We start from the raw sequence: 22,197 nt of genomic DNA, 5'->3' as shown, positions 1-22,197 counted from the left end.
CAATGTGGTGGCTACAGACAGAAAAGCATTACAGGTCCAGAGGTCTCAGGATTGGAAGAAAATATCTTGTGTATGTAGGGGCTATGAAACACCAGGAGCGGTAGAATATAAAAAAGAGTAAGACTTCCACACAGGAGAAATCAGGAACGTGGAAGTGTGTGTGTGTGTGTGTGTGTGTGAAGCCCAGATGTGTGTAAGCACAGTGGGCTTGGAAAAGTGTGAGCAATTATTCTAATGGAGGAATGACAGTGTTTTAGATTGAAGAGGAGAGTGGAGACCAGGTCATTAAAAAAATAATAATAAGCATTTCTATAGTACTTACTGTGTGCTCAAGTACTTAACATTTGTTAACTTCTGTAATAAACTTAGATGCTGTATACAGAAATTGAAATTTACACTGTAGATGATAATGAAAGAAATTAGGGAAGAAACTTGCTACCAGTTGTGCATTTTTAGGAGGATCACTTTGCTCTCAGTATGGCAGATGGATTAAAGGGGGATAAATTGGAAGAGAAGATGCCAGTTTAGAGGTGTTTGCCAAAACCCATAGGAGATGCCAAAGGTCACTGAAACTGAAAAGGAGAAGAAGAGAGTAGGAGACACAGTGTATAAGACTACAATAAACAGATACGGTTAATTGGAAGAGGAGGAGATATGCCTAGTGTGACACCTAAATCGACAAATTGAGATCTTAGGTGGCTGCTTATGATCTTATCAACATTAACTGGCCTAGAGTAATGAGCTCTGGCTTGTTCAGTTGTGGTCTCTTTGTAATTGGAGTACCCATGGGACATCTCATAGTGCAATATAAATGTCACCTGCTGTGACATCAACCCATTTACCATTGTAGTTCATTGTCCTTTTCCACCCTCATCATTCTTACCTTGTCCCTCTCAGTGTTTTCAATATGCTGGAAAACAACAAACTTCTCAGTACTGGAAAAGTATTTTTTGGTTAAGCAAATGAAAATAGTGTATATATAACTAGTGGTTTAGATGTTTTGTCCCTTCCAAATCTCATATTGAAATGTGACCTCCAATGTTGGAGGTGGGGCCTAGTGGGAGGTCTTTGGTTCATAGAGGAGAATCCCTCATGAATGGCTTGGTGCCCTCCTCATGGTAATGACTGAATTCTTGCTCTGAGCTCACAGGAGATCTGGTTGTTTAAAAGTGTGGCAACTCCCTTCTCTCTCTCGCTTGCTCCCTCTCCTATCATGTGACACGCTGGCTCCCTTTCACCATCCACCATGATTGTAAGCTTTCTAAGGTCTCACCAGAGCAGGTGCCAGCACCACACTTGTGTTGTACAGCCAGCAGAACTGACCCAAAGTAAACCGCTTTTCTTTATGTCACCCAAAGTTTACTGCAATGCAAATGGACTGACACAATAACCATAAATAAAATAACAGTAGGTATTTTGCATCTATTATCTCATTATATCTTCAGAGCATCTCTACAAATTAGCTCTCATTATCCTATTTAGCAAATGGAAACACTGGAGATCAGAGAGGCTCCGTGTCTTGCCAGAGGCTACATTTACAGTGTGTGACTTTACCTTTCTGCACTGTTTGAGACTTCTGCTATGAGTTTGTATTGCTTTTTTAGTGATTTTAAAACAAAAATAAGGTATGTGGACCACATAATTTTGGGGAAAATAGATACTAAAGTGAGGCCCCTCATACTAAACATCATTTTTCCATCAGGACTTTCTTTCCCTGGTCTGTGTGAGGCAGGAGCCATTGGGGGAGGGGGCTCCAGAGCTGAAGGCAGCAAGTTTCCATTAGTCTCATCAAGCTGTTTTTATGGCAATCTCTTCCAAGTTACCTCTGCTCCTGGAGAGAAGAAAGGAGAAAATGGAAATGGCTCCAAAAACCTGACTGGTGGATCAGAAGGAAAGGAATGCTGCCAGGATTTCTGTCATCCTGCCTTGGGGTAGCCAAGTTATTTTTAATATAGTAGAAGCAGACCTTCTGGAGGCAAAGCCACTGGGTCATGGACCCTGGTAGAGGGTGGACCTCAAATCTTTCAATACTGTGGACTGTTTTAAGAGATAAGTGTTGTCAATCAAGAGTATTTAAATAGTTTTTAAGTGCTTCATTATTCATGTAGTTTATGCTTAATTTCTGTGCAATATAAAAAAGCCATATTATCTGATTCAATTGGGGATAGTACTTGGCAAATGAAAAAAGTTCATCAAAAGACCAAAGTCAATACATCCTAAATATATCTTAAGCCACATATTTTACCCTAGAATAAATAAATATATATTTGTTCACAAATCTTTTGATGTAGGGCCAAGAATTTCAACCACATCCTAGAGTTTGAAGTCATAAACCACAATTATGATATACCACTATGATTTGCAGATTTAGTTTAAGTGGAAGTTCTCAAAGACCCTTGCCACACAATTAGAGTGCCAAGTCATTCTATGTTCAATTTTTTTCCCAAGCTTGTAGAATTTTCTCATATACTTAGTATTAAACTTATATTTTATTTTATTTTATTTTTTGAAACAGAGTCTCGCTCTTGTCTTCCAGGCTAGAGTGCAATGGAACAATCTTGGCTCACTGCAACCTCCACCTCCTGGATTCAAGCGATTCTCCTGCCTCAGCCTCCTGAGTAGCTGGGATTACTGGTGCATGCCACCACGCCCGGCTAATTTTTGTATTTTTAGTAGAGACGGGGTTTCGCCATGTTGGCCAGACTGGTCTTGAACTCCTGACCTCAGGTGATCGCCCGCCTCAGCCTCCGAAAATGCTGGGATTACAGGCGTGCGCCACCACACCTGGCCTAAACTTAGTTTTAATAGGAAAAATTTACTTATCTCAAATCCATATTGTATATATTCCTTATCACACATATAACTGGCAAAAAAAAAAAAAAAAAGAAAAAGTTTGTGAAAAATACAACTGACTTTTGGCACAGGCACAACCAAATGACAGGACTAAACATAGGCAGACATTCAGGAAGATGTAAGCTGATAACTACATTTGCCCTAAATGTTTGTCTGTGTGTTTTACAAAGGAATGAAAAATGCCAGTTAATCCAGCAAGTTATTTTCAGGTACATAGTCCATGATAAAGTTTATGCTAAACACAATGTAATCATTAAGGTTAGAAATTCATCATTTTTAGAAAAATGCCCCAAGAGCCATCAGAAAGCAAAGCACAATACTATACACATATAATTCTTCCCCACTTAAAACTTACTGGTACCTCCTCATTACTCTTAGCACAAATCCAAAATTCCTAACATGATTTACAAAGCCCTTTGCAATATGTCCCCTGACTACCTAGGGTTCAGGTTCATTTTAAAAATTTTCCTGCATACACACACACACACACACACACACACGAGGTTCTTCTATTCCTTTGAACTAGATTTGAGTTGCCCCTAGACCTTTAAATATGTGATTTTCCCTGCCTAGAAGTCTACTCCTTTACCCCTTTAACTGGCAGGTTCCCCTAGAGCCTGAAGAGTTCAGGTTTTATATTACTCCTCCAGGCTTCATTCCCTAACACCCTTAGTTTGATTAGGTGCCTCTGTTATGAGCTTGCGTGGCAACCCACATTTCCTGTTTTGATCTTATTATTTAAAATGGGCATTTACTTGTCTGAATCCTCACTTACTAGCCCCACAAGAGCCAGGACCATTATGCTCACAGCTGTGTCAGCAGCTCCTACCATGATACCTGACATTGCTTGTTTGATTGATTACTTGGCTGATTAAATCAATAAAACAATTTTAAGAGGCAGAACTGTTGGTTAAGGGTGGAGGACCATGGCATCAGACTGCTCTGGTATCAACCACTCACAAGTGATATAATTTACATGAGATTCTAGGCCTCAATTTCCTCAACTGTATAGGGGGAGAAATAATAGAACCTAAAGGAGCTTAGAAAATAAAATACCGTGAAATACTTAGAATTTCTGCCCAGAGGAAGTCTTCGGTAAATGTTAACTGTTATTTATTTTGTTAAACTTGTATATGATTGTTCTATTTTGTTTATATGTATCTTATACGTATATACAATTTCTAGATCATGATGCTCATCTGAAGATAAAAAGAAAAAAATTAAAAACAAAACAAAATGCATGTTATATGCAATCACTTCTCATTTTTCTCAGTAGTCAATGTTCTATTAAGTCACCATAAACATTGAATTAGCAAATACTGAACCATTCCTCCTAGCGGAAATACCAAGTTAGGTTCCTGTGAACCTCTTGTCGGTAGTCAATGATCTATTAAGTCACCGTAAACATTGAATTAGCAAATACTGAACCATTCCTCCTAGAGGAAATACAAGTTAGGTTCCTGTGAACCTCTCGTCACGAGATTTTTGTCAACAGATCAATATATAACCTTGTTTTATGTGTGTTTCTGTTTAAAGACACCAGGTTTATTATATATATCATTGGTTCAACAACATTGAATTCATGGACAATAGCACCGTAACTCATGTCTAAACAAAGCTTACCTAACACTTGTATTTTGCCTCCAAGGCTCATCACAGCCTTCTGGTACTAAGAAGCGCTAGACAGCACTCCAGTATTATACTGGAGAGCCATTTTAAACAACAAAATCACCAGGAAAAAAAGCACACAGCTGTGAAAAATATGGTGCTAAATAGACCACAGAAAGGACACATTTCCAGTTTAAGAGCTGAACAAGAAGGAAGAGCATCTTCTCGTTTGACCTCAGCTGGGAATGTTCATGGTGGGCAACTCCATAGCTGCATGCAACAGAATGAAGTTAGACCCTTATTTCACATCATTTACAAAAATTAACTAAAATTGGATCAGGGACATAAATATAAGAACTAACATTATAGAACTCTTAAAAGAAGTATAGGGATACATTTTCGTGATATTGGATTCAGCAATAATTTCTTAGATATGACACCAAAGGACAAGCAACAAAATAAAGAAATATATATATATTGAATTTTATCAAAATTAAAACATTCATGCATCAAAGGACACTATCATGAAAGTGAAAAGACAACCTACAGAATATAAAAAGGACTCTTACAACTTAAAACAAAATGACAAACAACATAACAATATTTAAAATGGGCAAAGGACTTGAATAGTCGTTTTTTTCAAAGAAGATATAAAAATGGCCAATAAGCACATGAAAAGATGCTGAACATCAACAGTCATTAGGAAAATGCAAATCAATCACAATGAGATACAACTTTACACTCATTAGGATGGCTATAATTTTTTTAATGGAAAACACGTGTTGGCAAGGATGTGGAGAAATTGGAACCCTCATACATTGCTGGTGGAAATGTAAACTGGTGCAGCTGCTGTTTACATTTGGAAACAATTTGGCAGTTCCTCAAAAACTAGACTAAAATTAAGGGTTATATAGCAGGGAAGAAATGGAACTATGTGTTGGAAAACGGGGATTAGGGAAGAGTAAGAAAGAGGAGTTCATCAACAGGAAACAGATGGTTGGTTAGGCAATCATGACAAGTAAGAGGTCTGAGATCTCATTGTCCAGATGCCATGATCTGTTAAGTTTCAGTTCCTTGACTCTCTGGGAGGCCTGCTGGTGCTTTCCTGAGAAAGGAACTCAGATAACACAAATGTAAATTTTTCAAGTTTTAAGACTGGTAGGATCTATTTCTATGTTTATTAAAAATAAACAATAAATATCAGTTCTATGGGACAATTGGCCTGGTTTCAGTAGAAATAAAAATGCCCCCCAAAGATGTCCATGAGGTAATTCACAGGAGCTGTGAATATGTTACCTTACAGATAGTTTGGACTTTAAAATCCAAAGTGCCTTAAAAGGATTTGGCAGCAATGTAAAACTAATTTATCATTCAATACATGATAAAGTAATGAAGCTTATCCAGTGACAAGACTGCATGCAACTAGGAGAGGATAGAGAATCGGTAGGGAGAAGAGCTGGATTTGGAGAATTAAAAGTGAGAAGACGGGATTATTTCTGTATGGTAAATAAACCAGATTCTCAGTTCTGTCATTGAATCACTGCTATACTGCAGCTGCTTTAGGGTTCCCTTGAAAGGCTAGGGCTGTCCATTGGAAATAAAGTAAAATTAGTTACTGGTATGTCATCTCTATTTGTTGGGAATCATTAAATACCTGTGGGATGATTGAGAGAAGACCTTTCTGGTTCAGTTTGTGCTAGTAATTTAGCACCAGGTGAAATGCCTGGGTCTGGTTTAATAGTCAAGGTGCAAGTCAGAAAGTCAAAATTGGTATTAGTATCAAATAGGAAATTTACTTATTTAATAATTTTTTCCTTTAATTTTAGTTCCTCACTAAAGTATACTGAAAAATTCAAAATTACTGATTTGTCTGCAGACTAGGTGATAATATCCCTGAATTTTAAAGATGTTTATGTCTGTTATAATCTCAAAAACAACTTTATCTGCATTGTTCAAAGATGAAAAAAAGTATAAGCCACCAGAATTTTCTATGAAAAATTTACCATGTACCATACACAAGATCAAAAATAATTTCTATTACTCTGGTGAAGAGCATAATTCTCCAAATTGAAAACTACTAATAATAATGTAGATCAATTGACACTTTTTGAATAACTTAGTGATAACTAATTAATATTCTGAATACAGGATTAACTAAAGAGTAACGCCTAAAGGCTCCATTTTAACACCCTAATATCTGAGAAAGGAAGTAAAATAACTTTAAGATTAATTACTTTGAAACAAAGTACGTATTTTTAAATAACGTGATGAAGGTAAATTACTATGTAATGACCGAAGTCAAAACCTAAACACTACTTTTATTAAAACTGATTATATATTTGCTATGCTTCAGGAAAATAGGGTTGACAAGGAAATGGTATGAAAGGGACCATAACCAAATAACTTTCTAGGAAAGTCAGAACACTTTAGAAAGTGAATAAAACATTACTTGGAAAAATATTGTTGTTGCACAAATTGATATTCGGGCATTGCAACCTATTAACTAGATAACAGCAATTCTATTTTATGAGCTATGTTTAGTAATCTAGGTGATGTTGCACAACAGAAAGCATACTGGACCAGGAGTTTGAATGTGTAAGCATTAGTCCCAATCCTGCTAGTAACTGCCTTGGCCAAGTAATGAATTATCTGGGCATTGTTAACATTAAGAAGGGGTTGAGGCAAACTTCCTCTAACTTACGGCTTTTAGGAGTTTGACCTTGATGTGCCTAAAAGGCGTCCTGTTTAGGGTTTACTGAGCTTCCAGAATTGTAGGTTGCTATTTTTTAAATCAAATTTGCAGTTTTTGACTTCAAATAATTTGTCTGCCCCATTCTTTCTCTGAGACTGTTTTTTCACCTAGTTAGATTGTCCTGCAAGTCACTGAGGCTGTTAATTATTTTTTCTTTTTTTTTTCTGCTGTGTGCTTCAGTTTGGATAAATTCTGTTGATCTAAATTCATTGATCTTTTATTCTATGCTACCTCACTCTACTTTTGATCCCCCTCCAATGGATTTCTGATTTCAGATACTACTTTTAATCCTAAAATATCCATTCAAGTGTATTTAATTAGTTTCCCAGTCTTTCCCGAAATGCCCATCTCTTCATCCATAATATTCATGTTTTCCTATAGACCTTTGAGGATTTTCATCGTAGTTATTTAAAGTCATGCCAGCTATGGGTACACAAAGGCATACAGAATGGACACTGGAGACTCAGAAGTGGGGAGGGTGAGAGGGAGTGAGGGATGGCAAACTACACATTGGGTATGATGTACACTGCTCGGGTGAAGGGTACACTGATATCTCAGACTTCACTACTATACAGTTCATCCGTGTATCCAAAAACCACTTGTACACCAAAAGCTGTTGAAATTTAAAAAAAAAATTGAAAAATAAAATATTTTTAAATATAAAAATAACAGAAAAAATAAAGTCATGTCTGCTAAATTGTTTGTGGGTCTGTTTCTATTGACTGATTTTTCTCAAAACTCTGGGTTATATTTTCTCACATTTTCCTGTTTCTTCCCATTCTTCCCCACCCTCCTCCCCTCCATGACATTGTGGATGATACATTGCAGAGTCTCTATGTTGTGTCATCTTCCTCTGAAAGTAAGTCTTTACCAGCAGTCAGTTAAATTACAGGTGTATCATAAACTTGGGGAAGGTTGGTTTTATGGTTTGTTAGGGTGGGCCTGTTTTGGCTTTGTCCTTCATCCTAGGGTGAATTAATTAATCTTTGGATGTACTACTTATTCCTAAGGCATAGATCCAATGGGGTTTCAATGGAAAGATGGGTTTTTTGAAGCCCTGTAACTGAAGCCCTGTAACTGAGTAAGACTTGAACTTTCATCTCGTTTCTTGTGCAGTGGACAGTAGTAGCTGGAATAACTGCTCCGTTCTTTCAGCCTTCCCTCTGTTGTTTTCCTCTGGGCCCCTTATAGCCTCACTCAGTGCTGGGTTCAGCCAAGGATTTGACGGAAATATTTCCCACCTCCCACCCTGTGGCTGCTTCCTTTCCTGGATTTTTCTCCTCAATTTCTAGCCATAGTGGCAGTCTCATCATTCCAGAAAGAAAGACAGCTTTCTGTTGTATTCTATCCGCTCCATAGGGAGTAACCTCAGGGGTAAGTGTAGCTGCCTTTTTTAACAGTTAAATCCCCTCCAATTTCTGCCTGCTTTCAGTAACTTCAATGTCTTCAAAGGATTGTTTTCCACCCTATTTTGTTAAGAATTTATCATTGTTATCTGATAAAAGCTATCCTGCCATTATTGAAATTGGAAACCCCTATTAAACTTTAAATGCCTATGGTTCTGTTCTTGGTCACTAAAATTATTTATAATCTTTTTTTCTAATCAAGCATGTCAAAGTATTAGGATATCTGTGATCAAGTTGCTTTGTTTACAAGCAAGTTTTTAATTAAAAAAAATTTTTTTTGTAGAGATGGGGGCCTCACTGTCTTGCCCAGACTGGTCTAGAACTCCTGGACTCAAGCAAACCTCCCACCTTGGCCTCCCAAAATGTCAAGATTACAGACATGAGCCACTGTGCCCAGCTGGTTGCCTTGTTTTTAGATTTAGCTTATGTACAAGCAACAAACTGAACAAATGCAAAGGGTATTTGGGGTATAACCTAGCCAAAGAGTGTTTGGTATGGTAAACTCAGCAGGTAATTCTGATCCATTCATGATTTCAGCAGGCTCTTCATCAGGAATTACAAACTCAAATTCCTACAATGGCTAGGCAAATGAGTAATGAGAACTTAGTCTCGTGAAATAAACGGAAGTCTCTCTAGGATTTATGGTAACCCCAAAATTGCTTGACCATCTTAGTGCAGACCTTACTCAGTTCCAATGCTGTATCCAAGTAAGAACACAGGCTCCTATCCTCAAGAATATTGTGGCTCTTAGAATTCAGAATCTCTGTCTTTGGGGGTATTTATAATACATTAATGGTGCCAACTAGTTCATTTATTTTTAAAATACTTTGAGGCCAAACAAAACAACATCAGGCCACTGTTTGCAACTTTGTGATTTTGCTCCTGATCCAAGATATTCCCTGGGATTGTTCTATCTCATCTCTTGATGCTAATCCTGACCCTCCTTCTCCCAATATGTTCTAGATCTGCTCTCCTGAAGTTTTCCTTCTTTCCTTATCTACATCATATCCTTTAAAATGTGTTTTGCCCCTTAATGTATAAAACTGCTCAAGAATTTTCCATCTGTAAAACAAACTTTCCTACTTTTGCTTTCACCTCAAACTACAGCCCGTTCTCTTCCTTTCTAAGCCAAGCCAAGCCTAATGCCTATCCACTGCTTGACCCACTGTATTCTGGGTTTAGTGCCTGACCACACCACTGAAATGGCTCTCTGTAAGGTCACCAATAACCTACTCTTCTCCATTCATCGTACTTTGTTTCTCTATGGTCTTGTGTCACAGTCTCTCTTGACTTTTTTTTTTGACTTCTATAGCCAAGCCTCCTGGCTCCTGGCCATCCCATCCTCCTTTTAAATGTAAAAATTCACTGCACTGCCTTCTTCCTGTCTCCTTACTTTACACATTTCTCCTGAACAATCTCATCCATTAGCTTCTACTAATACCTATATTATTTCTCTGGCTTTGATCTTTCTCCTGATTACCAAGGCTTATGTTTACAAGAACCTGCTGGAAATTTCCATCTGGATATGCCATAAGTACCTCAAATGTAATGTACCTTTTCCCCTCCTAAACTCTCTGCTCTTCCCCAAATCTCTGCCCCTTTCCTCCTATTTCCTTTCTCAATTCTCAGTCCAGCCAATCACCCAACCCAGAAACCTATGGATTCTACATCATACATTATCTTAAGTATGTCTCCTTCTTTCCATTCCCATTGTTACTGGCCTGGTTTATTTAAGCCCTTATCACCTCTTTTTGGCAGTAATATGAAAATATTGCCAGCCATCATTCTGTCTTCTAATATGTTAATATACTAATATATGTAAGTACTTTGCATATATTTAATATTTCCAAAGATAACACTACATAATGAGGTAGCTATTACAATGTCCATTATATAGGATATAATAAAAAGGTATGAAGGGGCTAGGTGGTTTGTGCAAGGAAAGACACTACTGTAGAACACATTAAGAGAGAACATCCTGGGGACATAACAAAGCTCTACCACATGCTAGTGTGAGAGCTTTGATAATCATTCTCTGAGCTGATTTTCAAATCAATAAAATGGGTATCAATATAGTATCTATAATATTAGCTATTATATAAATTATTCATAATAAATAGACATATCACCAAAGCAAAAAACCAAAGCTACTACTTAGAAATAAGTAGTATAATTTCTTTTTCTAAAATGCATACAGTTCTGTCACTTTTTGCCAACATGGCTGCCGGTGGTTGAATTTTATCATATTTCAGGCCTGTTCAAGAATGTTTCTTCATATGGTTTGGCTGTGTCCCCACCCAAAATCTCATCTCAAATTGTAATTCCCATAATCCATACAATCCCTACATGTCAAAGGAGAGACCAGATGGAGGTAACTTAATCATGGGGGCAGTTTCCCCCATGCTGTTCTATTGATAGTGAGTTCTCACGAGATCTGACGGTAGTTCCACCTGCATTTATTCTTCATCATGCTGCCTTGTGAAGAAGGTGCCTTGTTTCCCCTTTGCCTTTAGCCATGATTATGTTTCCTGAGGCCTCCCCAGCCATGCTGAACTGTGAGTCAATTAAAACTCTTTCCTTTATAAATTACCCAGTCTCACGCAGTTCTTTTATAGCAGTGTGAAACAGACTAATACAACTCTCTATAATGGTTTGCCTCATTAATGATTTATCACCATTATAAGGTTCGAAGGATGTTTAAAATTAATCTGGGAAAAGAGAATTCCATGGCTCAAAATTTTCTTCTTGGACCAGTCAAGTGAATGATGGAAGAGACTTACTGGATAAGCACTTAACATATGCCTTTGATGACCCCTTTTCTTGCATTTTCACAAAACCCTCACAAATTTACCCTCTGTGGCCCAAGATACTTCCACAGAGGGTAAATTTGTAAGTGACTGGGAAGAGCTTTGAACCCAAGTGGTTTCAACGGTTTTCAAAATGATTTCAGGCAGGGCATGGTGGCTCACGCCTGTAATCCCAGCACTCTGGGAGGACAAGGCAGGCGGATCACTTGAGCTCAGGAGTTTGAGACCAGCCTGGGCAACATGGCAAGACCCCGTCTCAAAAAAATAAAATCATTTCATATGTGTTATCTCATTTGATCCTAAAGAGCAACTAGTAAGTCAGGCAGGACAGAAAGGCTCTGCCCATTTTCTAATTCTCACTCAAAATACTTCCATGTGTAGTTGCTGTACATTTTACATCTTAATTAGAGCCAAAACATCAAGTATGGTGGTCAGCATAGGGGTAGTTATGACTTGCTGGTCCAGGGGAAATATCACATCTAACTAAGCATATAGTGTTAGAAGTAAGGACAGTGATTACTTTTGCAGGGCAGGGTGAGATATGATTAGAAAGAGACAGAAGGGGGCTTGTGGATGCTGGCAATACTCTATCTTATTTCCATAGGAATTTACGGTGGTGTATTATGCTACTTCAGTATAATTTCCCAAGCATCTCAACACTTAATTTTCTTCTCAGTACTTTTCATTTATAAAAATAGGTATTTATATACTAGAATTGCATATGTATATTGCAGTTGCATATATGCAATGACATATATACACTATAATTAAAAATTATAAAAGAAAGATGTAAATGTGCATTTTAAAAGCAATCTGATAACATAAAAATAATAAAGGTTAGCGTAATGAATTTAGAAATGTTTGTTTATAAATAAAATAATTCTTATATTTCAGGCAAATACATATGTGCTTTTCTAAGGATGAATTTTAATGTGGTACATTTTGCTCTTTTTGTGTTTCTTTTCATCAAATAACTGACATTCAAGATTTGAAGTTTTAGAGAAAGTTACCTCTGAGGTCATCCTTTTAGCGCATTATTGCTAGCTCATGTAATTAAAAAACAAAAACACATCACAGAATGGATAAACCCCATACACAAAAGTGGCACCATATGCTTATGTTTATTGTACAGTCACAAGTTACATGTTGGAAATCAAGCAGAACACTGTACCAGTTTTCACTAACTCAAATCAAGTTAGCAAATTACAAATTTTAGAACAGATTCATTTTCTGTCTCACCCAATGTGGGTGACCACAAAGATATTTACTTTCTATGTTATTAGGTAGCAAATTAATTTGATATACTACACAGCCTCCAAGTTACCTTAGGATATTTCGAAGTGTTTCAAAACTGGTAAAGAATAATTCATTTCCAGCCTGAAATACAATGCAGAATGGACCGTTTAGGGGTAAATAACCTCACTTAATCACTCTTTCCTGCTAACAAAAATAATACAAACATTTGTTTATATTAGGCTTACTAAATTAATGACAACTTTGAAATTATCTAGATTTGGTTACATTGTTATATTGTACTTGAGAACAATGACAAAAAACATCAAAGATTCAGTACCTCTCCCAAGAAGTTCATTATATATCAGAAATTAAAATGAAATATAAGCATATATTGCATGCTGCCTATTTCTATTGTTCAAACCAGCCAACCAACAAACTAAAAGGAATACTCTCCAAAACACTGAGTATTAAGTAATTTCATCTATCTTTTTTGATCCTACAATCATTTTTCAAATTTTAGGTGTTTTTTTTTAAACTATTCATCAAACTACTACATATACAAGCTATCCAAGAATACAAACAAGGTGACATTGAGATGGGTGGTGGCTGCACATAGGTATTCCAAGAACGACTCATTCTTCTCCACCAAGCTCATCATTACATTTTGCAACTTAGAAAGATCTACCAACTTACAAATTCTGTTTGCCTTACAAAAATCGCTGATCTATTATATACAATACTTTTATCACACAAATCTCTCCCTTAGGGTCATGATTCACTATCAAAAATCTTTCATAGCCCTCTTAAGCCAGTAAAGTCTCTTTTACTAATACTTGAGTTTTCTTTATGGAAATGTAAGTGTTAATGAGAATTAACTATGAATAAGTAGTTTCATAAGACAGGTAGAATGATGGCAATAATATTTTGACTAATTGTTTTACCTTTCAGATTCAGAATTACAGTGATAATCGTTAAGAGAAAAGAGAAAGAAAAAGAAAAAATGACTCACATGTATTTTTCTCAAAATATCAATTCTGAAATAAATACCTACATAAAAATCAATATCAGTATCAACATTTCTTACCAATGTCAAATGTTTTTAATATCTTCTAGTTCATTCATGTTTTCTTAAAACTGAATCAGATCATAAGAATTTTACATTTCAAAATGGATTTTTATTCTCAATAAATCACAAATACAGTAGTATTTCAAATGTTTTAGAGATTTAAAGTTTTCATAGGGCAATTTTTTGATATTTAATCATGATAAAAAAATCCCACCATGTTCTTCAGAAAGTAGGCTTTCAAATTACACTTCTCCATATTTTTGTAGATATATAAATGTTCATTTTTTGAAGGAAAATCTATGCTATTATACAAAACTATATTTCATAAAGGTAATTTAGGAAATCATGTTAATTTCCAAATTACAGCATCTTTCAATCTCCAATACAAGATTACTTTCAAGATAGATGCCATAAAAGGAATAGATGGCACAAAAGCAAATCCTAACACTTTTGTCAAAGAGTGACTTTCTATCCAACATATTTTCAGAAATGACTGTTACTAGGTGGTAAAACTGTTAAGGTAAAATTTGTTATAGACTAACTTACTGATTGGTAGCAGGCAACACTTGGCCCTAGGATAAAAATATTTTTCTTAAAAAGTTTTAAATTTATTGGTAATAAAAATACTTACTGCATATGATTAAGCTCTTTCAAGCTACTAATAAAAATCTATACTCCAAGACCCATTACTTTTGAAATTCACTAAAGCTAAAATAGAGTCTTGTCTAGAGTCCTACCGTGTATACCTCAACTAAATGTGCTCCTATTTTACGAATATATTCTCAAGATTAGCTCAGTCAACTTGTGCATGAAATTATGAGATATGGCAAGATAAATTTCAATCATTTTTGAAACACAGCAAAATAGTTAATTATTTAAGGGAAATATTTATCATTACCTAATGAGGACAGCAGTTAAAGAGCTATTAAACTCTCCATTTCTAATGCACAACATGATGTAATTGCACAAAAATAGGTATAACTGATCATCATCCCCAGGCCTTGAGGAACTGTGAATAAATTATATTCCTCTAGAAGGTTCACCACTCTACAGAGCCATATAAAACTACAACTTGCCACCTATGTGGCTTTTATTAATAATCCTAGAAAAGTAATTCATACTAACAAACTTCAGAAAGCTTTAAAAGGTTTTCAATAACTTGAACTGCTTATAAAAATACCTTTTAGAAGTTATTCTGATAGCTGAGACTGATTTTACACATTACCTTGCTTAAACAGAGGTAATATTCCTGTAACATCATGCTATTGCTAGAAGTAAATCAGTGAGTTGCCTTAAGAGTTTTTATTCCAAGCATTACTCATAAGGTTGGGGTAAGGGGTCCAGGTTCCTGTCAACTGTAAAGATTTCTCATTGATCTTGACCCATGCTCAGTAACAGTTTTGGAAATATAAGGAAAAGTACATGAATGGAGGAAAATAAATTAATACTAACTAAAAACTCTGCTCTACTCTAAGAATATAATACTATAGGCATAAGCAACTATCTCAAAGAACTACACAGTATTTTAATAAAAATGCTTTTTTTTGTACTGTAAATAGCCAGACTAAAACAATGGAATAAATATGCTTTGGAAATAATTTCCAACTCCATATGGCTTTAAGCATTATGATATTCAGGTGAAATTAAACAATTACACAAAAGCGGCATTTGTGATTATGGAACTAATTTTTAGTATAGGTTGGCTTGAAGGATTTGACATAAAATTTAAACAAGTTGAAAATGTAATAAAATATTGTGGATTTAATGTAAACAAAAGTGTAATAGGATCTACCAGATTTTCATATTAAAACAAAATATTATACCTTTGTTATTAAAAGCAAGAATTTGGATGGTATCATGTAAGTGTTTATAAAATTCTACCATATAAGTGATTAAAAAAATCCAAGTTCATGCAGTTATAAAGTCTTTAGTATCCTGAAAAGTAAACTGTAGTGTAATATGTATTAATGTTAAGTACCTATACAAAAGACATGATTGCTAAGGTCCAAATTTGGACTGCTTTAAAACTACAACAACAACAACAACAACAAATAAAGTTCCGTAAATTAAATCAGAAACAGTAACTGATGGAGGTACTATTTTATATAAAGTAGTAAATCAGGCACTACCTGTCTTATATACATTGAATAAAAACTATCCCTTGAGATTTTGTTATTTAAATACCTAAAAACACAAGTCACCCTATGTTATTAAATGTTTGTCTGAACTTATTCATAAGGAGAAGGTTGACAAATATAATTCTCATTTTGTGGTTAATGCCAATTAGCACTATCAGCAGTAAAGCCTTGGATTTTTACTCCTCATGAAGAAAGTTTAAATCTATAATAAAGTTGCTAATTCTAGTGGGTCAAGATGTAGCATAACTTAAAAACTGCAGTTAAGTTTCTGAGTTTCCTTCACCATTTTCATGAGGTTGAAGCTGTTCCCTTTCTTGTTCTTCTTGAGGTGGCCGGACCCGTTTAAAAAAGCCCATCTGTCAGTTGAAGAAAAACCATTATTACTGTCACATCAGTGTAGAATACGAAAAGTATTTTTTGAGTGACTATATTACCACTAAGAACATTTAAATTGTATTTCATACAATTTATCTTCCCTCATATAATAAGTAATGCTCATCAAGTATCATCATTACAGTCCCTTTCTTCCTTCCCTTACTTTTCATTCTTCTTTTTCTTCTTCCCTTTCCCTTTTCTTCTGCTTTCCCTCTCTCCTTCTTTCTCTCTTTCTAAGTCCGTTACTTACCCTGTACATTACAAATACCAAAACAGCCAGTAGCAACAATCCTGCTAGAACTGCTAAAATGATCACCCACACAGGCACAGGCATGGGCGCTGGCTGAATGCCCCAGGTGACATTAGTGGTAACCTATCGAGGAAAAAAGCTTTTAGTTTTAAAAACAGTCCGTTGACTTAATCAACAAATATCTGAGTAAATATTACATTTTATTTTAATGGAATTCACAGTATATTCTTTTCCTGCATATGATAATTTAGTGGTTTCACATTTGATATCAAGAGCATGCACATACACACATGAAACTCCCAATGATAGGCTGACTTCTGATTGCATCTGAAATGATTTTTTTTTCTTTTTTTGACAGAGTCTTGCCCAATATGTAGGCCAAGCTGGAATGCAGGGGCATGAACTCGGCTCACTGCAATCTCTATGCTTCAGCCTCCCCTGCAGTTGGAATCACAGGCCTGCACCACCATACCCAGCTAATTTTTCTGTATTTTTCGTAGAGAAGGGGTTTCACCATGTTGGCCAGGCTGGTCTTGAAATCCTGGCCTCAAATGATCCACCTGTCTCAGCCTCCCAAAATGCTGAGATTACAGGTATGAGGCACCACACCCAGCTTGAAAAGATTTTTTAAATAATCCAATCCAGTTTATCATGTGCTGATCCCATTTTTACTCCTTAAATATCTTCAAAATGCCTCACTTGTTTCAGTTAATTTCCAACTTTCTAACTTTGTAAAGGAAAATTCCTAAAATTTCCCCAATATAATTTAGTATATACTAAGAAATCTCTTACACTGGACAAGATGCTAAACTAAAAGGTCTAGCTTTAATCATTTCGGGGTAGAGGAGTAAAATGATAATATTAACCTAAGTTATAATGCTATCATATAACTTCATTAGTTTAAATTATCAAAAGAGTTAAGCTGTCGTTTTTTTAAAAACAAAATAAAAACATATACAGCATTTGAATTGAGTAAATTTATTCTATTCGCCTAAACCAATGACTTACCAATGTGGAGTTGGTGATATCCTCAATTGGAAGATTCTTATAAGGAAACTCTATGACATTAAATGAAGCAGATGACTTCAGAGAATAGGAATGATTCTGATTTTCTTTCTGTTTGGAAATAACAATTAGATGATTTCCCAGATATCAGGCCTTTTATATTTATTTGAAAACACTGGGTATGTTTGCTAAATGCTGCACCTGTCTACTTACATTCATAAACGTCTCAGTCCACAGTAATGACTTTACGTACAAGATTGCACTCTTTCCTCTGTCTAATCGCCCAACTTGGCAGACAATCTTCAAGCACTGAGCGACTCCGCAACCCTGCCAAAACAAATCCTTTACTTATAAGAAAAGGTCATTCTATCATCTCTTCAACATTTGAAAATTCGCCATTTTTTTTTCTTTTTGTGTGATGGCCAAAGAGATTATCCAGATTCTTTTGTCTCGAAAATAAACAGGCTAATAGTTGAGTCTATGAATGCTTTTTATTGTGAAGGGGTTGGTATGTTTCTTTTCTTTTTCTTCTTTTGCCACACATGTAGTTCCTTGTAAATGAAAGGGTTGGTTTTATCGTGATTTGTTATAGAAAGATAAGATCCATAATATTAAAAGATTCATTCTATGACTAGAACTCAATATTCTTTAGGCAAACCCAGAACATGGTGATATTTGTAAGATATAATAACCAGATCTCAACAACCCTGTGGAAAAGAAAACAGAATTTTTAATGGTTTTTCCATGGAGGGCCTACAGAAATCAAATCGCATGCTGATGGCCTCTGACACATTTAATGTTTTAATCAGTAACTTCAAGGTTGGCAGCCAAAAGAAATAAATATTCACCACCTTCTATATGCTGATCACACTGTATTAGACATATCACATATATACACCTCACGACAATGCTATCCAGTAGTGGTACCATTTGTTGACAGTTAGGAGTAGAAAAGAGTTTCCTTGACCTGAGAAAGGGCATTGATAAAAAGCCCACAGCTAATATCATACTTCATACTTCTTTCTCCCTAATGTCAGGAATAAGACAATAGAAATCAAGCCATTTCTACTCAATATTTAGTGTTTTCTATATGTAAGATCCTGTCATCTATAAAGAGATAGCTTTACTTTATCATTTCTGATCTGGATACCTTTTACTTTTTTTTTCTTTTTGAAGAAAGAGTCTAGCTAGCTCTGTCACCCAGGCTGGAGTGCAGTGGCATGATCTTGGCTTACTGCAACTTCTGCGTCCCAGGTTCAAGCGATTCTCCTGCCTCAGCCTCCGAAGTAGCTGGGATTACAGGTGCCCACCATCACGCCTGGCTAATTTTTGTATTTTGAGTAGAGATGGCGTTTCACCATGCTGGTCAGGCTGGTCTCGAACTCCTGACGTCAAGCGATATGCCTGCTTCAGCCTCCCAAAGTGCTTGGATTACAGGAGTGAGCCACTGCACCTGGCCTTAATTTTTCTTGCCTAATTGCACTGGCTAGAACCTTCCATACAATATTGAATAGACATTTGTCTAAAAAAGATATACAACTGAAAAGATGCTGAATATCATCAGTCTACAGGGAAGTGCATATCAAAATCACAATGAGTTACCTCTTCACACCAACCAGGATGATTAAAAAATTTTAAAACAAACAAAAGCAGAAAATAATAAGCGTTGACAAAGATGTGGAGAAAATAGGACCCTCATATATTGCTGGTTGGGACTGCAAAATGCTGCAGCAACTTTGGAAAATAGTTTTGCAGTTCCTCCAAAAGTTAAACATAGAATTTCCACATGACCTAGCAATTGCACTCCTATGTTTATTCTCAATAAAACTGAAAAACATGTTTACATGGAAATTTATGCATGAATGTTCATAGCAACACTACTCAAAATAGACAAAAAGTAGAAATAATCGAAATGTTGATCAACTGATGAACGGATAAACAAAAGGTGGTATGTCCACACAATGGAGTATTATTCAGGCATAAAAATGAAGTACTGGCTGGGCATGGTAGTTCATGCCTGTAATCCCAGCACTTTGGGAGGCCGAGGCGGGCGGATCACGAGGTCAGGAGATCGAGCATCCTGGCTAACACGGTGAAACCCCATCTCTACTAAAAATACAAAAAAATTAGCCGGGTGTGGTGGTGGGCGCCTGTAGTCGCAGCTACTCCGGAGGCTGAGGCAGGAGAATGGCATGAACCCGGAAGGTGGAGCTTGCAGTGAGCCGAGATGGCGCCACTGGACTCCAGCCTGGGTGACAGACCGAGACTCTGTCTCAAAAAAAAAGAGTACTAAGGCACGCCACAACGTAGATCTTGAAAACATGCTACATGAAAGAAGGCTAGACACAAAAGGCCATATGTTGTATGATACTATATGTATGAAATGTCCAGAACAGGCAAATCAGTAGGAATGCAGATTAGTGGTCACCAGGGGCTGATGATAGGGGAGAATGGATAAACTGCTTAATGGGTACAGCATTTCTTTTTGGGGTGACAAAAATGTTTACATTTATAGTGGTAATGGTGGTTCAATGTTGTAATTATACTAAAAAACACTAAATTATACACTTTAAAATCACGAAAATGGTTAATTTTGTGTAAGTTTTGTCTCAATTAAAGAAAACATTCTGAAGGAGGACAGAAAGTGCAAGATCAAAAGTGGGGTTGGGAGGTAGAAGGCAGTTTCTATTTCACATGGGTTGGTCAGGGAAGTTCTCTGACACAATTTTACTTTTAAGGACATGAGAAGGATATGGGAAAATAAGCCACAAGGATATCTGGACAAAGAATTCCAGGCAGATGGAAGAGCAATTTTCAAAGCATGGAGGAATAAATATGCTTGGGGCTATCTGTTCAATGAAAGCAAGGTGGAAAATTTGAGAAAGAGAATAGCAAGGAGAGGAGATGCAAGCAGAGAGGCAGGAAGGGCCTGTTGATGTTGGACTTAAAGGTCATTGTAGCCTCTTGCTTTCTCATTCAGTTAGATGGGAAGGCACTGGAGTGACACAATCTGACCTATATTTAAAAGGATCACTGTGGCTTCTATAGCACACAAAGTATAGTGGGGAGAAAGGCAGAAATACAGAGGCCAACAAGGCATTTGGCAATAGTCCAATCGAGAAGGGAAAGGAGCCTGGGTTAGGTTGTGTTAGTGATGAAACTGGTGAGAAGGGGCCAGATTCTAGGTATTTTGAAAGAAAATATTGATACAATTTGCTGAAATACAAGACGTGAGATTTGAGAGAAAGAGAGGAGTCAAGCATGAAGTCCAGGTGTTAGAGAATGAAGTTGATATTTACTAAAATCAACTAAGAACTTTATGGAAAGAGCAGACTTGGGAAAACCCAAGGGTATATATTTAGAATTGTTTGAGATTCCTATTAGATATTTAAAAGCAGTTTCTAGTAGGCAGTTGGATATTGCAATCTGAAGTTCAATGCAGAAGATCAGACTGGAAATATAAATCAAAGCATCTACACCACATGGTATTTACAGCCATGAGAGTTAATAGAAGGAAGTGATTAAGTGAACCAAAGCCACTAAGCAATTGAATAGATGAGGACTAACAAGAACCACAGAATTTGGTGATGTAAAAGTAACTAGTGATCACTATTGAACATAAACAGTGCTGGGCATGGTGGTTCCTGCCTGTCATCCCAGCACTTTAGGAGGCTGAGGTGGGCAGATCGCTTGAGCTCAGGAATTCGAGACCAGCCTGGGCAATATGGTGAAACCTCATCTCAACAAAAAATACAAAACTTAGCTGGGCATGGGGGTGAGCGCCTATAGTCCTAGCTACTTGGGGGACTGAGAGGGGAGGATTGCCTGAGCCTGGGAGGTCAAGGCCTCAGTGAGCTGTGTTTGTGTCATTGCATTCTAGCCTGGGTGACAAAGTGAGGCTCTGTGTCAAAAAACAAACAAACAAAAAACACTATACCAGGTTCTCTACTAGAGATCTGGAGGTTTGTTAATTAAAAGAAAAAAGAAAAACAATTGCCTTTAAAAACATTATAGCCATTATATAGGCTAACTCAACAAAGGTTAATCAAGTGCTAATTATTATTCCAATGTATTTTTGTTGGGACCTTCTGGATTTTTTAGTATCATACTAAAGCCTCAGAGATTAGGAGGAGGCCAAGAAAGAGGACAGTTAAAGAACTAGAGTAGGAAAATCAAGTTGGGACATAAACTAGTTTTATTAGCCATCTACAAAAATAGATCATTTGAAGAAAATATGGCATTAATCTGACTAGGAAAAAGGAAAGTAAGAGGAATGCATGGTATAAAAATAAATGTAGTTGTTCAAGCACAGCTGTTGTTATTTTTGAAATGTTCTTTGGCATCAGTTCTATAGTCACATATTTTTAAATGTCTATGGTGCACATATTTGAAATGGCACTTACCAAAGTGTGAATATCTCCTTCACTGAGGGCAAGATCCCGCTTAGTGATGAGATGGTCCCGCTCACCTTGCCCAGCAACCGTGTCATTCTTTTCAGTTGTTTGCAAAGATGAGATCTAATGCAATCACATTAACAAAATGGTGGTAAATGATAATGAAAAACATTTTACATCAGCATTTTGATATAAACTTTTAGATATGATTAAAAAATAGTGAATGAAAATTTAGTATGACAGAATATTTACCACTCAGTATATGGTGAGCAGTAAGGACAGAAAATAAAGATTAGAGTCTTTAATC

At 36.3% G+C, this 22,197-nt stretch overlaps 1 protein-coding gene across 2 annotated transcripts in view; it reads right to left on the bottom strand.

Moving 5' to 3' along the window:
* Positions 1-12,528: 12,528 nt before the first annotated feature.
* Positions 12,529-22,197, bottom strand: part of ITGAV (integrin subunit alpha V) — an 88,260-nt gene continuing 78,591 nt past the window's right edge. For both annotated transcript variants that reach the window (XM_024243312.2, XM_054549575.1), the window contains exons 26-30: positions 21,900-22,013; positions 17,710-17,823; positions 17,500-17,607; positions 16,492-16,614; positions 12,529-16,222 (exon numbers count right to left, since the gene is read on the bottom strand). In XM_024243312.2, coding sequence (XP_024099080.2) covers positions 16,127-16,222; positions 16,492-16,614; positions 17,500-17,607; positions 17,710-17,823; positions 21,900-22,013 — 555 coding nt within the window. In that variant the 3' untranslated portion in view covers positions 12,529-16,126. The remainder of the gene's footprint in view (positions 16,223-16,491; positions 16,615-17,499; positions 17,608-17,709; positions 17,824-21,899; positions 22,014-22,197) is intronic.

Source organism: Pongo abelii, chromosome 11 (assembly GCF_028885655.2).
Source record: "Pongo abelii isolate AG06213 chromosome 11, NHGRI_mPonAbe1-v2.0_pri, whole genome shotgun sequence".
Lineage (NCBI taxonomy): Eukaryota > Metazoa > Chordata > Mammalia > Primates > Hominidae > Pongo > Pongo abelii.
Note: the sequence above shows the minus strand (reverse complement) of the source record. Positions and strands in the feature narration are given on the sequence as shown.